This window comes from Eleginops maclovinus, chromosome 8 (genome assembly GCF_036324505.1).
Source record: "Eleginops maclovinus isolate JMC-PN-2008 ecotype Puerto Natales chromosome 8, JC_Emac_rtc_rv5, whole genome shotgun sequence".
Lineage (NCBI taxonomy): Eukaryota > Metazoa > Chordata > Actinopteri > Perciformes > Eleginopidae > Eleginops > Eleginops maclovinus.
In genome coordinates, this window is record NC_086356.1 from 13569396 (window position 1) to 13584473 (window position 15078).

General features: G+C 40.9%; 1 protein-coding gene across 2 annotated transcripts; it reads left to right on the plus strand.

Moving 5' to 3' along the window:
- The first annotated feature begins 2023 nt into the window (after positions 1–2023).
- Positions 2024–14939, plus strand: LOC134868853 (coronin-1C-A-like). 2 transcript variants are annotated; one of them, XM_063890195.1, is made up of 11 exons: positions 2024–4089; positions 9344–9543; positions 10650–10772; positions 11435–11564; positions 11790–11971; positions 12112–12231; positions 12739–12843; positions 12930–13075; positions 13200–13257; positions 13351–13593; positions 14013–14939. In XM_063890195.1, the coding sequence occupies exons 1-11, from the start codon at positions 2772–2774 to the stop codon at positions 14142–14144; spliced, it is 2757 nt and encodes a 918-aa protein (XP_063746265.1). In that variant the 5' UTR covers positions 2024–2771; the 3' UTR covers positions 14145–14939. The 2 variants fall into 2 exon arrangements, with proteins under 2 accessions (XP_063746265.1, XP_063746266.1); XM_063890196.1 differs by lacking the exon at positions 2024–4089 and adding an exon at positions 5924–6230.
- Positions 14940–15078: the final 139 nt, after the last annotated feature.

The window sequence follows — 15078 nt, forward strand, 5'->3', positions numbered from 1 at the left end:
CGAGGTCACAGATTCCTTCCCAACTGCTGCCATGATAACGCATCCACCCCGAAATAACACTTTAGATACACTAAAGCTGCAAGTGCATGCATCTGTGGATTGTTTTGAGCCACATCAATCATACAAGAAAACCAGAGAGCTTAACAATGTCAGCAGCTTTAAACAGAAAGCTCTAAATCAACTTAAGGAAGCGGGTGAAGGGCAGTATGTTACAGTCAGGTGCTGGTCAAACAAGGGCAATGTAAAACACTCAAAACTTAGCTCTTGACCAATTCAAAACCTTTTGGTATTAAATAAAACTATTTTGCAAGTTCTACAGTATAAATATAAAGTACCCCCATCAGATAAACTCAAGTTCTCCTTCATCATCGATGCCATTTATCTATCATTTTTACGTAACTAGCTAACTTTTTAAAACAGCTACATTACTTTTAGCAAACTGGATCCTTTTTTTCTAACTGGTTTTTATGCACTCAACATTTGTGTTAAAAGATTACAGCTGGTATAATAAATTAATATCCATTGGTATGATCAAATTGTAATTGGGACTTCAAATTCATTTAGCAACTCAACATAATTTCCACCTACAAGTTAAGAAAGACTGGTGCAGACAACAAGAACCATAATTCATAGAAAAACAGAATTCAAGCCTCAAGCTAATTGTTTAATTTAAGATCCGCGGACAAGCACGTTTTTTTTAAATAGACGGACCTGTAAGAAATGAGGTGTCACTCAACGCCTGTCAGGCTTGAAATAGCTCAAGCAGCAGAGCGCATGATTGCAGATGCAGGGTGAAGAGGTTCAGTCACCTCTCTTTCCTCACTTTCCTGTCAGCTGATGAAATAAGCAAACTTCATTAGCATTAGGACGGACTGTAGATCAACTTAACTGTATTCTCCTGAAAACCCCACCTGATGCAACAATATTTGTGCACATACATTTGCAAGTAAGCTTAAAATACTCTCATTCCACATGCCACTTTAAAGTTTGTTGAGCTGTTCTCCAATTGCAATAAATCCCTCATCCTCCTGACAAACAATTCGGATCAGAAGTCAAAGCACTTGTGACTTGAATCATGTACTGTAGGTGACCTTTATAAACCGCGTAACCAAAACAAAGATCAACATTCAGATCGTTTGAAGGGACGCACAAACACGCCTTGTCTCCAAACCAGTAATTGACACTGCATGATGTCTCACACTGCGCTGGCTCTGATGGGATATGTTAACAGTATTACATAGTCACATATCATATAAATAAGGCTTTGATGTCATTCAATACATATCCATTTGGTTTTCAGAGAGAATAGACCAGTTTTTTCTCTTAGCGTTTTATTTGACCTTGGCACCTGGCAGCTGACCCCTTATCTCACTTGTGTTGTTTCTTTTTTGGACTCCTGACTCACAAGCAGCAGTCCGACGAGCTTTAATTATAGCCACCACAGCATTCCTCTATGACAGAATAGGGGAAGATAAATAGAGAGGGCATGGAAGGGCAAGCGTGAGCAGTATAGAAGTATATAAAATTGAGAAAAGTTCAAGATGGTTAGAAATAGAAGGCAAAGTCTGTTATTGCATTTCATTAGGATGGAGAGGCAATCCATCCTCATTACATGGTTGTCTCACATGTGTCTCTCTCTTTTCCTAATACCAAGACAGAGCAACCATGGGCCAAAAGCTGGAGAAGTTGTCGGAAAAAGATGAAGAGTCGCTCGATAGTTCAGATTGGTCAGGGCAAACTGAAGAGACAGAGCACTCTGAGACGGCGCGACCAGATGAGAGCAGAGATCTGGATGATGGCAGTTTTGTGACCCCTCTGGGTATTGGTGGGATTAGCAGGCTCAGTGTCAGCAGCCCTGCCACTGGGCACGAAGGGGATCTCACTGTCACTTCTGCACGTACAGACCCCCAAACTGGGCAGCCAATCAGACCTCAGGGTCAGCAGCAGCACCCTCTGAACACCCGGGGAGAAAAGGTGGGAGGAGACAAGGAGAGCCGGAGTGTCACGCGAACTGCAGAGAAGTCAAAAACTGTCCTGAGCCCTAAGGAGACAAGTAAAACTTTGAACAAAATTCAAGACTGGAGGAGTAAGTTGGTGGTTCCTACTGGGACTACAGCTATGGAGGAGCATGGGAATGTGAAGAAATCCGAACTTGGTCATAGAAAGTTATGTAGTGACACTCGAACAGCCTCATGCGATTCCACGAATGAGGAGGACTTTGTAGTGCTGGACAATGATGGGACCTGGATGACATCTGATGGGAAACATACATTAGCCTCAGGGAAAAGACAAATACAGGGTCTCTTCATAAAAAAAGAGTTGAGGAAGACGCTTCTGCATTTGACGATAACTTTCCACGACCTTCCAGGCATGCCTGTGAAGAAAAAGGTAATGAGAAGAAAAGCAGGAGAAGATCTGACTCCCTTTCACTCATAAACAACAGTGAGGAAGCTCAAGCTGAGGGTTCAGCCGAAGTCTGTTTTGAGAGTGAAAAGGGGGAACATTTGGCTGAAGTGACAGGCAGCAGGTGCCGGCTAAAAGGAGCCGGTCATGTTGGAGTCGTTGCCCAGACTGAGACAACTGGGAGTGGAAGAGCAGAGAGGGAGCAAAACCAAAATTACCAAAGCAAGGAGAAAGCTTTTACTAACAGTAATAAGGAGCAACTGTTATCACAAAACAACAGCGTCTCAGCGGAAAGATTTCGAAAGACCACCGATGATTTAGAAGAAGGCCAGTTTATTGCACAGGAGGAGCCGGGTGGAAGGAGAGATATGAAGTCAAAAGGGGATCATTCTTTAAGAGAATCAGAAAGTCAATATAAGAAAAGCCATGATTTAGGATTTAATCCACAAAAAACCCATGTGGATCAGTCCCATCAGAGCAGGTTTTCTGATGCTGTCTCTAAGAGGGCCAAAGCAGGTAGTTTGTGTACCAAGAAAGAGCCAAACAATCCATTATTTTCAGAGGAACAATGCAATTTAATCCCTCGTCCTCTGCCAGACAATGACGGTTTTGAGGAAAAGATACAGGTTGCAACCTTAAAGAAGGAGAGACAGCTTATTTGTTTTTCTGCCGTCATCACACCGCCACCTTTGACTCATATGATGCCTAAGAGAGAAACTTCAAAGGAAACCCAATTTGATACAAGTATGGTAAATTCACAGATGGCTAAAGATGCAAACATTGACTCCAAAGATGAATATGTACCAAAAGAAAAGTCCAAAGTTAAAGGTCCACCTCCGCCTGTCCCCAAAAAACCTAAAAACCCATTCATAAAGCTCAAAACTGCACAGTTAAGGTCTACTGATGGGCAAAGGAGAGGCAAAGATCATCTGCATTCTGGGGAGAGGGTCAAGAGGAGACACACTTTTGATTTTAACAATCTTCCGTGCTACACTTCAACTAATCAGGACATGTGCTTGCTGTGGGATGAGAAGGGCACTTACACAGTGCCAACTAATGTACGGCGGCTCTCTGTCGACCTCAGCCCATGGGAGAACCTTTCGTTAGGACAAATGGACGAGCAGTACGGGGACATGGTCGACTTTGAATACTGTGATCGTATGGCAAAACTGTCACCCGATGAAGAGCTGCCAAACCTGGACATGTTGGAGAGAAGAGTATTCCTGGAGAGACGATCCAGATTTAAAAGCTCGGTTCCTCCTGTTGCCAACAAGCCCCCCAATCGGTGTACTTCAACAGAGACTCTTAACACACTCGACAGGCCATCACACAATGAAATCCAAAGACAAAATCATGCTAATTCAAGGAAAAGAGAAATCTACCCTGAGTTCCCATCTGAGAGAGCCAACGAGGAAAACCATGATAGGCGTAGAGACAGCCACAGTAGTGATAGGAATGCAGGAAGTGGCAGTGAGGTGGGATCTTACAAACCTGTAGCTGAAATCATCAAAGAAAAAAATCAAATGCAGAGAAATCCGGCCAGGGTCAAACCTGAAGCGGCCAGGGCTCCTGTTCGGGTGGCAGAAGAGGGTCCAAGTGTGAAAGTATCCCAAATTAAGAATACCTTTGATGTCCCAAAGAAAACCAAAGAGAGGCCACCAGAAGTTCAAACCCCTCCGAAGAAAGGTAAGGACTTTGAAATATCCTCAGTTCTGATCTTTTTTTAATGACCTCAATGGTTTATCAAAGCATTCATACACACAAAGGCACATGTGTTATACAGTATTAGGAGGACAGGGTACTTCCCACAGAATGAATACCAAAAAATGTCAAGTGAAAAAATGTTCACTTCACATATCATCATACAATTTTAATTAAAGGATTCTCTGTTTTTTAGGAACCAATTTAAATCAAGTTTGAGTTTCTCTAAAAATAACTTTTAAATGGGAACACTGTTGAAGTTGTTTCGATTGATTTTTAAACTGCAACAACAGCTCTTTTAGCACATCATTTTTTTCTTAAACAGTTTTATTCAAAGCAGCTGATGTACGCTCTCATGCTCCGCCAGTTATTCAAGAACAGGAAGTCTAGTTATACAACATTTAATGTTCAAGTCTAATTCGATCAAGACCCTTGTCTGGTTTGGAGAGTAATTTAATATAAAACAAAACAAAACAAGGTTTTCCAAAACAACTTTTCACATCTGAACTGTGATCCAGTAACAATAAATCAATGTTGCAACTTCCTGTCAAATAATCAAACAGTTATCCAAATTGAACCTCTCCCTAATGACAGCGCTTGGTTTTGAATCTGGGTCCTGGTGTGTGTGCATGATTTCTCTGTGAACCCATATTTCTTTCACATATAGGTGTTAAGAGTATCATGTGTGACTGGGATTATTATCCCTGTGAAAGTCTTGGAAACTGTCCATGGTGTTTCCCCGCTTTCTGCCAATGCATACCGGGACAGACTCCAAACTCCTTGACCTTTCAAAAAGTCAGGTAAAGAGAGGTGCAAATTAATACCTTTTCTTCCAACATTTCTCATTCATTCATGATTTTAACCAGCTGTAATATTAATGTCGTCATGATTTTAATAAAATGAAATGTCAATCTACTTATGAGTCTAGGTCGCTCTGATTTAATATTAGATTATGATTACCCATAACAATGAAATGTTCAGAAAGTATATCATCTAAGTTCAGTACAATTCTCAGGGCCATCAACATAAGAATGCACTAAAAAGTTGGCTAAACATGAAAATGTCTCCAGAAACTGGGAGTGTCACATCTTCATGGAAGTTTGAAGTTCCATTTGCAAAGCTTTTGGCTATATCACACATTCTTCTATATTGTCTTCGAGTAGGATTTGTTTTAGGACTTCTCATCTGTGTTGGCCAATAATTGTGAAAGTTAGTTCTTGGCCTTGAAAAGAAGCCAAAGCCCTGGGAAAAAGAGACAAGTGGCTCAGGAGTTTTGATAGTTTTGTCAAATTGTTGCAAGGTAAATTATGAACTTTAATACTTGTTTGACATTATTACAGACATTTGAATTCCACAAAATTGAAGACCGGGTAAGAAGGACTGGATAATTAAACAACATTGGATTGAAAAAACTAAAAAACAATACGAATTTTTGAAACTTGCATTTAAAGAGTGTAAATTGTGCTGTAAAATGATAGAGAAAAATTATTATAAAGGAAGGACTGGTTAATAGATTTAGTAGCTAGAGTACTTGGGATATGTGGGTGCATAACAGACTATAGGGGGGCTTCTTTATTGTGTTTTGACAATGCAGGCTGGGGTGGGGTGAGACTGGACTGAGGGAAAGGGAAGGGACCATGATACAAAAGATGGCAATTAAATCCACAATTTTTACATAGCTGAACAATCATTCAGTAGGTATTCTTCGGAAAACCAGAGAAGGATGTAGCCACAACTCGGTTTTCCTGCAGCCCCATCCCCATTCACAGCCTTGGGAAATGAAATCTCACTTTCCTTTTGCGCATGTGCCGTGGTCGGTCGTATCCTATTGAATTTAATAACGATGAGAGTAGACGATTGCTAGTTTCCCGCAGGTGAGAAGCAGACAGGGGATGCTCTATTTATCAACCGGCATCCAGAAACACCTCAAGATTTAAAACAGGGACTCCGGGCCATATATTTGCAGTCAGAAAGGGGAATAAGTACAAAGCGGCTGATCTTTTTTTGTGGAGACAAGGGGATACTAGAGCAACGTCCTGCAGGATAAGGGCGCGCCTAAACTACCAGATTCATGTGTTGTGATTGATTACCCCCGTGCTTACGAAAATCTTGCATAGATTTAGGAGGTAAGAAAGCCTATAAAGTCTTTTTTTACATTGTGCATTTTGCATGTGGTCTATCGGCCGGGACTGTGCAGCATCCATTAACTCGCTGGGTGGGTTTTAGAATGGGAGCAGCCAAAAACCTTGGGTGGAAATATCTGCACTTGCGTCAGCTGGCAGCGGTCCACCGCAGCTAATAGTTAGCATCTAGGCTAGGTGGCTATCCCAGCTAACGGATGGTTCGGATGCACAAGACACTGTGGCAGGCTAGTGGAGCAGCCATTCACAAATAGCACATTGTATAGTGCGAGAACAGCTCTTTATTGACATATTGCATGAACCTTATTGTGTCATGTGCATCTTTTGATTCAAAAACAACCCCTTAGGTTGCCCCCTCCTTGTTTGAGGTGTAACGTTTGTGTGTCAGCGGCTGTTCAGACGGGAACAGCCCCGGCACAGCTGCAGAGATGCCGCCGGGCAGTGCGGCGGAACCCGGTCCATGATTATCTTCACCACCTTAACATCACATAACTTATCAAGTCATTTGTTACACATCCAAACGTTCAAATTAGGCACATGCTTTTTCGTTTACAAGTGATAGTCACATCTGGAGCTTACTCACAAGAATCTGCATACACGATCCACCCCCTTGTTTCAGGGACGTTAGCCAGCATAGCTAGTTTTAGTTATCTCAAACCATCGCTTTTCTACAGCGTTACTGAATTCATGTGTGTCTTTTATTTATACTACTGTAGCATCAGGCTGACAATGTAGTTTTGAATCACACATGAGCCTCGTTACCATGTGATATTTGAGTTTGTAACGACTTGTTTTAAGGAGGAGGGGGCATCGAGCATTGTGGTATCAGCTAACGTTAGCTAGCAACCATTGTTTAACATTAGCACAGTGCACCTGTTTTCCAACTCCATTGGATAATTATGTTTATTCAGCATCAACCTGCAAAAAATGCATCATGGTAGTATAATAAAAAGGGTTTAGACTTAGGTGAAGGGGTGGTTATTGCATATTTGATTGTGCCCACCCATTTAATCGCGTTGTCTAAACAGACAGTGAACTAACAGACAAGGATGCCAGACTCCTGCTGGGCCGATTACTATCTTAAATATGCTATCATTTTTTGCTCAGGTTACAGTGGACAAATAATATTATAGCAGTCGGCTAGTCTCTAACTGCTGATACAAGTCAGTACACCATCACGGCGCTCTGTTATGCCCCACTGTGAGTTGTGTGGTAATATGGTGGCAAATAATGGCACTAATGTACGGCATCAGGGGCTGAAGCAGCTCATTTTGTCAGATGCATATTTTAAATTGTAGTAGCGCTTCTTGAAGAGATGTACCCGATATTTGCTGAGGGAACACTTTGTTCTGGTGTGTAGTCTTCTGCTGTCCAGGCATCATGCAGCCCTGCAGCAACACGAACGATCGGTGTTATGAATCATCCATGACCATGTACAGTATTTGATTCATAAAAAGGGTCATCTCTACATAAGTTTTGAAAGTGAGTTTGTTTTTGGCTTACGTTTGGCATACTCTACTCTATGTTGTGTTTGAACATGTTGTAGAGGAGGATATTATCATAAACTCAACTTAGATTTAAAGAAAGTGTAGTTCTTTTTATGCAAAATAGATGTCCATGTTATGAGAAGATGTTATATGTGTTCTGACATTGAATGGTATGATGATTGAAGTTACATTTTTAGTGCCCATTTCATTTTTTTGCATCAGACATAGTTGTTTGGGTTGAAAAAAACATACATTTGTCTAAATGCTCTCGACTTCTTAGTATATTCAATATCCTTAAAGCTATGTTTAATCAATAAAAAATGATAAACCTGTTCCTGAGACAGCTCTAATTATGCCAACCAACTAAAAAAAAACACCTTTCTGTGTCGATAATCTTGCGGAATTCAAAATGCCGGATACTGTTTAAACGTTTTTCCAGTCCTAAACCTTTAACAATTACAAAAATTAGGTATTAAGTATTTACAAAACTCAATCTTTCTTCATCGGATCAAAAAGGCTTTGATTCAGCTTTCCGTTTTCCAAATTCATGACTGAATGTGGCGAAGCAGGTGGTGTGCTATCACTGGGGGAAAATCCTGCAGCCTGTATAACAGCTCAGTATGTCGCTTCAAACTGGCAGCATAATTAGACACTATTTATTCCACATAATTACACAGGATAGCTTGCAACTGAAATGATGAAAAATGATCTTCAAGTATTAAAGCTATATTTTTGGCTTTAAAAAGGACAATCCTAAAACAAGTCAAGTTTAAGGAGAATTCCCATAGTGTTTGGTTTCCATGTTTAAGCTGCAAACCCTGTCTTTCCAAACTTCAAAATGTCAGCAGTAGAGTTTTCAGTGAACACAATTATCTAGTCTAGTTGAATCATTTTTCTTGAAGCTGTATGCAAAGTTGAACAAAAGAGAGGAAGAGGTGAACATGCTTAAGGGGGCACTTTGCCACAATGTGATCATTAAATGCAGATCAACAATTGAGATCATTTCCAGAATTGTGGTAACCAAAAGGCCATTTGGTAAAAATAAAACATGACTGCAGGCATTTTCTTGTAAATGCAAAATAAACCCCTTTCCTGCAACCATATCAGTAAAGTCTGAAATATGTCGTTCAATATCCAATGGCAATTCTGTTTCGTGCCTTAGATATTTTTCTTATATTCTGCCTGGTTGTGATTTTTGCTCTATAATAGAAACTGCCAGGCTGCAGATTTGTGTCCTGCTAATTAATTACATTTTCAGAGGCAGTACCAGGTAGCCTTAAAACGGATAATAAGTACACATGTGCTCTTATATAGTTGCTATACCCGTGATACTGTTCATTTCCTCATTATATACAAGTGTAAAATGTTGTATGGTCGAGTTCCGAGACCACCTTTGTTGCAGAACTTTAACATTCATCCGTCTTAAATAAGTTTGGAAAATTACATTGAGATGTAGCTAGAAGTAAACACAGCTTCAGTGAAAATGTGTCTCATGAATAGTTCAGTTCAAATGTAATGCTGATTTATTTCTTTTGCATGCACAAAGGAAACAGACATTTCTGATCAAAACTATCCCTCTTACTGTACTTACTGTAATTTTTCTCCGTACAGATATGTTGCGGCGAGTTGTGCGACAGAGCAAGTTCCGTCATGTCTTTGGTCAAGCCGTGAGGAACGACCAGTGCTACGATGACATTCGTGTGTCCAGGGTCACCTGGGACAGCTCGTTCTGTGCCGTCAACCCCAAGTTTGTTGCCATCATCATAGACGCAAGCGGGGGAGGAGCCTTTCTTGTACTCCCTTTACAAAAAGTAGGACGCCCTGGAACACCTCCTCATTTCCATCAAAAACAGATATTTTGAAGGGCCGTTTCTGTTAAGTTGTGAGGTCCAAGCTTAAACGAAAAGTTACATTTAATATAAAGTTTGAATATATTGCGGCCTGGTGTTTTCTAAGATTTTTGGTTCTGATTTGACATTTTGAATCCTATACATAGGGGCCTTAACTATCAAGTAGTAATAAATAGATGCATGTCACTTGCAACTGGAGATCCAAATTGGACACAGAGGTTGTGATGCTTACCCGGAGACACAACGGTTGGACTGCAACAGTATAGCATTCAGTGCATGTAGCAAATGAATCCTATAGGCTAGCACCATGCTGCTGTGACCTACCAATCCCTGAGGCTCATATCTATAGTAAAACCACAGATAATCAATGTTTGAATCTGCCTGTATCTAAAGGCATCCAATGAGTTTCCTGTTATGATTGACTCATTGAACACAAGATACCCACAGAGGGGATGGGTGATGTGTCCTTATTTTAGGCCACTGGGTTAATTGATTTATATTCACTGTATATCCTGCCTCTGCTTTAACCTTAGGATATTCAGGTGGACAACATGATGAGATCAAGACATTACAAATAGGTTTACTGTATCCTTTCATTTAATTTTCTTTAGGGTGATAATAAACCCAGAGGATTATATGTATTCATGTCACTAAGGCATTTCCTGTTGTTGTTTAGCTTGTGATTTCAGTGAGTGCCCCTCTCTCCTCCACACATTGTCAACCACCAAAAAGTAATACAATGAAATACAATTCATCTTTGGGAAATACTGGCTGACATTTAAGTTCTTTTATTTTCAAGGAAAAATACATTTAATTGTCTTCTGAGTGTATTTTTAGTACAACTATTATTGCAGTGCTGTGTTCTTAGCAACGCATTTCAACAGAAGTTTGATGGTCATACAGAGCCAGTAAATATAGCGTAGTCTTGCAGAGGAGTGAAGTTAACTTTTATAGGTTAGTTAAATTAGCCCTGTCTGTCAGTAATTTTCATATCTCACTGACCAGTATCAGTTTACCGGAGGAAGCAGCTCACACTCTCTGTAACAAAGTTGTCTTCTGTCTCACAGTCTGGCCGTATAGACAAGTCCTACCCTACAGTATGCGGTCACACAGGCCCAGTGCTGGACATCGACTGGTGTCCTCATAATGACCATGTCATCGCTAGCGGCTCGGAGGACTGCACAGTCATGGTAAGGATGCGGTTTATCTCAACACCATCACATGTGCATTGAGGTTTCTTTTCTTCCTGTTGTAATATTTGTTTTAACAGAGTTAGATGGCACATAAAAAGAGACGCATACATCACAGTGCTCTAAAGGATCTGTGCTGGATCAAATAAATATTCATAGCAGAGCAAACGTTTGTAGTGTCTTTTTATAGCTTATTTTTGACAAAGATGATTTCCAGATGTCTGGCAAAGACACGTTTTCCTCTGGAAGTATAACACTTTAAAACTTCTCGTCTTTTTGTTGTTGTATGCAATATAATAATAATAATAATAATAATAATAATAACAACAGTAAATCACTTTATTTATACAGCGTCTTTCATTCAGGAGGAATAGTTCTTTACATGCTTTACATTCAAGTGAAGTATAAATAAAAAGAAAGCAATAAAACCAAGAAAGCCATTAAAACGTAAAACTGTTAAATATAAGAATAAAACCAATGAATTGAACTGTATACAAATACAGTGCAGGTCGGCTAAAACTAGGGTAAAATGTCAGCATGATGAAGACGCTTTAATCTACTGTCTGTTCCATTTTGTAGTATTAGTACTGTTAAACTATTCTAGTATAAATGTTTTCTATGTGTCTTGTCTGGTATGTAACCTGTTTATTTTTCTGGCTCAGGTGTGGCAGATCACTGAGAACGGACTCGAGACCCCCCTCTCTCAGCCGGTGGTCGTGTTAGAGGGCCACTCCAAGAGGGTGGGCATCGTGTCTTGGCATCCAAACGCTCGCAACGTTCTCCTCAGTGCAGGTAACCTTCAGCCACCGCCTGCTGTACACCCAATGCTCTCAAACTGAAATACTGTTTTGGTTATTGTCTGCCATTTGTCCACTGTGCACAGCTGAACTCCAAATCGGACCAATCACCTCACAGAGTGCCTTCTGTCGTGTTGCTTTGTGTGATGTAGGGTGCTTAAAATAACCCTTGGACACAGAGGTGTGTGTACTCAGGCTGTGCTGCATGTGTCCATTTTAGGTTGTGACAACCAGATCATCATTTGGAATGTGGGCACGGGAGAGGCCATGATCAACCTGGAGGACATGCACCCTGATGTTATCTTTAGTGTCAGCTGGAGCCGCAATGGCAACCTGCTCTGCACCGCCTGCAAGGACAAAAAGGTCCGCGTCATCGACCCCCGTAAAAAAAAGGTTGTCGCGGTAAGTGGAAACGCCGCAGGGATTTGGGGGCTTGGATGTTTCGCTTGTAGAATAATCTTTCCCAGAATCACCCCCCAAATTTGACTCAAAGCACATACAAACATGGCTGCCCAGTCTGACGAGTCTGTTTCTGTTTTTAGGAGAAGGACAAAGCTCATGAAGGAGCTCGACCAATGAGAGCGATCTTTTTAGCAGACGGAAATATTTTCACCACTGGATTCAGCCGCATGAGCGAACGCCAACTGGCCCTGTGGAAAACTGTACGTCAGAGGAAGGAATCTCCCTCAATCCTGAACACACTGATGCATCACATATACACAGCTATTCATATTAAGCTTGCTCTTTTTGAACTCTTGTAGAACGTTGCATGTTACCGCTTCTTGGCTGTGATACAAATCCAAATACTGTCAGGGGGTTTCCATCAGTTTTCCTGTTTCCTGAATGTGTAACGAGGGTATCAAATGTTCCTTTTCATTACACCTTAGCTCCAGCTGGGGGCGTTAAATTCAAAGGAAATCACCTATACAATGATTTCAGTTACCCACTAGTAATAACAAGGACATATTGGCAGAATATGATTTGTTTGGCTTTTTACTTCAAATTCGTTTGGAGAGCCTTAGCTAAATGTACTTGTATATTATACTGTATTTAATTATATACTGCTATGTTCTTTTCCCAACATTGTCTATAGGGGAGCTTGGTGCCCTGACATTCAAAGGTCCTCCACAATTAAGTGTTGCTTCAAATACTGAATGTTTTGCTTCCAGGACAACATGGATGAGCCAATATGTGTTCAAGAAATGGACTCCAGTAATGGGGTCCTGCTGCCCTTCTATGACCCCGACACCAGCGTTGTTTACCTGTGTGGAAAGGTGATCAGACTTGTAAAGAAACCCTGTCTATTTTCTTGTTACTAATGTTGAATTTCACAAACTGAGCTGTGACTGTGTTTCCTCAGGGCGACAGCAGCATTCGGTACTTTGAGATCACTGACGAGGCTCCGTATGTTCACTACCTCAGCACCTTTTCCACCAAGGAGCCCCAGAGAGGCATGGGATACATGCCCAAAAGAGGCCTGGATGTCAACAAATGTGAAATTGCAAGGTATTATAGTAATCATGGTAGCACGCAGTATAAAACACTTTATTTAAAAATATTTGTATAATATATAAAACACATACAATAATAAATTAGGATATTATTAATATAACAATAATCCTCTTTGTAGGTTTTACAAATTACACGAGAGAAAATGCGAACCCATCATCATGACAGTCCCACGTAAGGTAAGTCTGTGTATATATGAATTAATATAATAAGCTTTCCCCCCGCTGTCCTCCTCTCCTCATGAAATGCTTGTGTCCGCTCCACCTACACAGTCGGATCTCTTCCAGGATGACCTGTATCCCGACACAGCCGGCCCTGATCCCGCCCTGGAAGGGGAGGAGTGGTTCGCTGGGAAGAACGGCGGCCCTCTCCTGATCTCACTCAAGGATGGCTATGTCTCCACAAAGAACCGGGATCTGAAGGTGGTGAAGACAAACGCCCTGGAGACCAAGCCAGTCACAAAAGCAGAAACCACCCCCACTGTCCAGAAGCACGTTTCTCCACAGCCCTCAGTCGTGAGTGCACATGTCTTTCCCATTTATTGTTCCTTTTTTTAGAATGTGTTTTATATAACTTCTTAAAAGTGCTTATTAATGTTTCCTCGTATGAAAGTGTCACACTTTTCAAACTCTCACACAGCCTTTTTTGCTGACATTTGGACTTCCCCCATTAACAGTAATGATTATGGTTGGAACAATTCTCTAAAGTTATGGATCAGCACATACTTTGGTATTTGGATTATGATTCAGCAGAACAGCAAGGGAAAAATGGTAACTGCTAGATGGCTTCCTGTCCTCTAATATCCCTGCTCATTTTCCAGATCAACAACAAGATGTGACTGAAAATAGATTAAATACAGGAAATGGACAAAATATTTCTGAAATATGTTCTTTTAAGAAGTCGACCGAACTAAATCTCTTTTCGTTTTTGACAGAAAATGGAACAGAAAATGGAAGATAAACTGGAAGAAGTCCTCCGAGAGTTTAAGTCACTCAGGGACCGCGTCATCCTCCAAGACCGTCGGATCGCCAGACTGGAAGATCAGGTGTCAAAGGTTTCCATGTAAGACGCCGCCCCCTTTGCTGTTTTTGGAGAGGAACCGAATGGTCGGGGTCAGTCATGGCCAAATCCTTAAGATTCGGCTTTCGGCTTGGTGTCATCCCGCGATGAGACCAAGCCATACATTCCAAGATGAACTTTATTTTTTTTCCTCATCAAGTCTCCCATTTCACACTTTGCCCCGACACACACACTGAGAAAAGGAAAAACTCTCCCAGCTCGCGTACACTTCTGAAGAAAAGACATTTTTGTTTTAAGGGTAAAGTCTTAACTTCTTTTTTTAAATTGTGGTAAAACATTCTTATGTGAAGTTTGTACTTACTACTCAAAAACTTGTAGCATCAGTATTTCCATTGTTATTTTTCGTGTTGCCAAATATGAGTCGTGTGCGGTTTCATGCACTGCTTTTACATTTATTTTTTCTCCTGTTGTACATTCCAGTCCCAACCTGATAGATTGGTTTAGTGAAGCTGGATTGTTTTAGCTGTTGAACTTTTTTCCTCCCTACAGTTCGCTCATTGACAACCATCAGTTTTATGAATGTGGAGGAATTATTTTATGACGTTTTGTCCCTGGTCTTCTGGGCTTCAAATTTAACATTGGGTTTTATTTGGGAGGGGAGGGTTGCATCTATATGGTGTAATTGTTGTGCAAAATGTAGTGGTGCCTCTTGTCACTGTTGTGGGTCAAACTGAAGTTGCCCTCTGCAGTGCATATGTGGTTTTGGGAAGGGACCACTCACCCAGCTTGTGTTTCACTGAACCCCTGACAAACAGTTCTGTGCACATAATAAAGATTTTACACAGAAAAAACTCGCTCCTCTTTCTCTTCTTTCATATTTCTTCTGTTTTCATTCGTCTCTATCACTTAATTTCGAGTGTGTAGCTCAGTGTCCCAACCACCCAGGCCTTGAATCCTTTTTAGTTAGCTGTTCGTGTCAG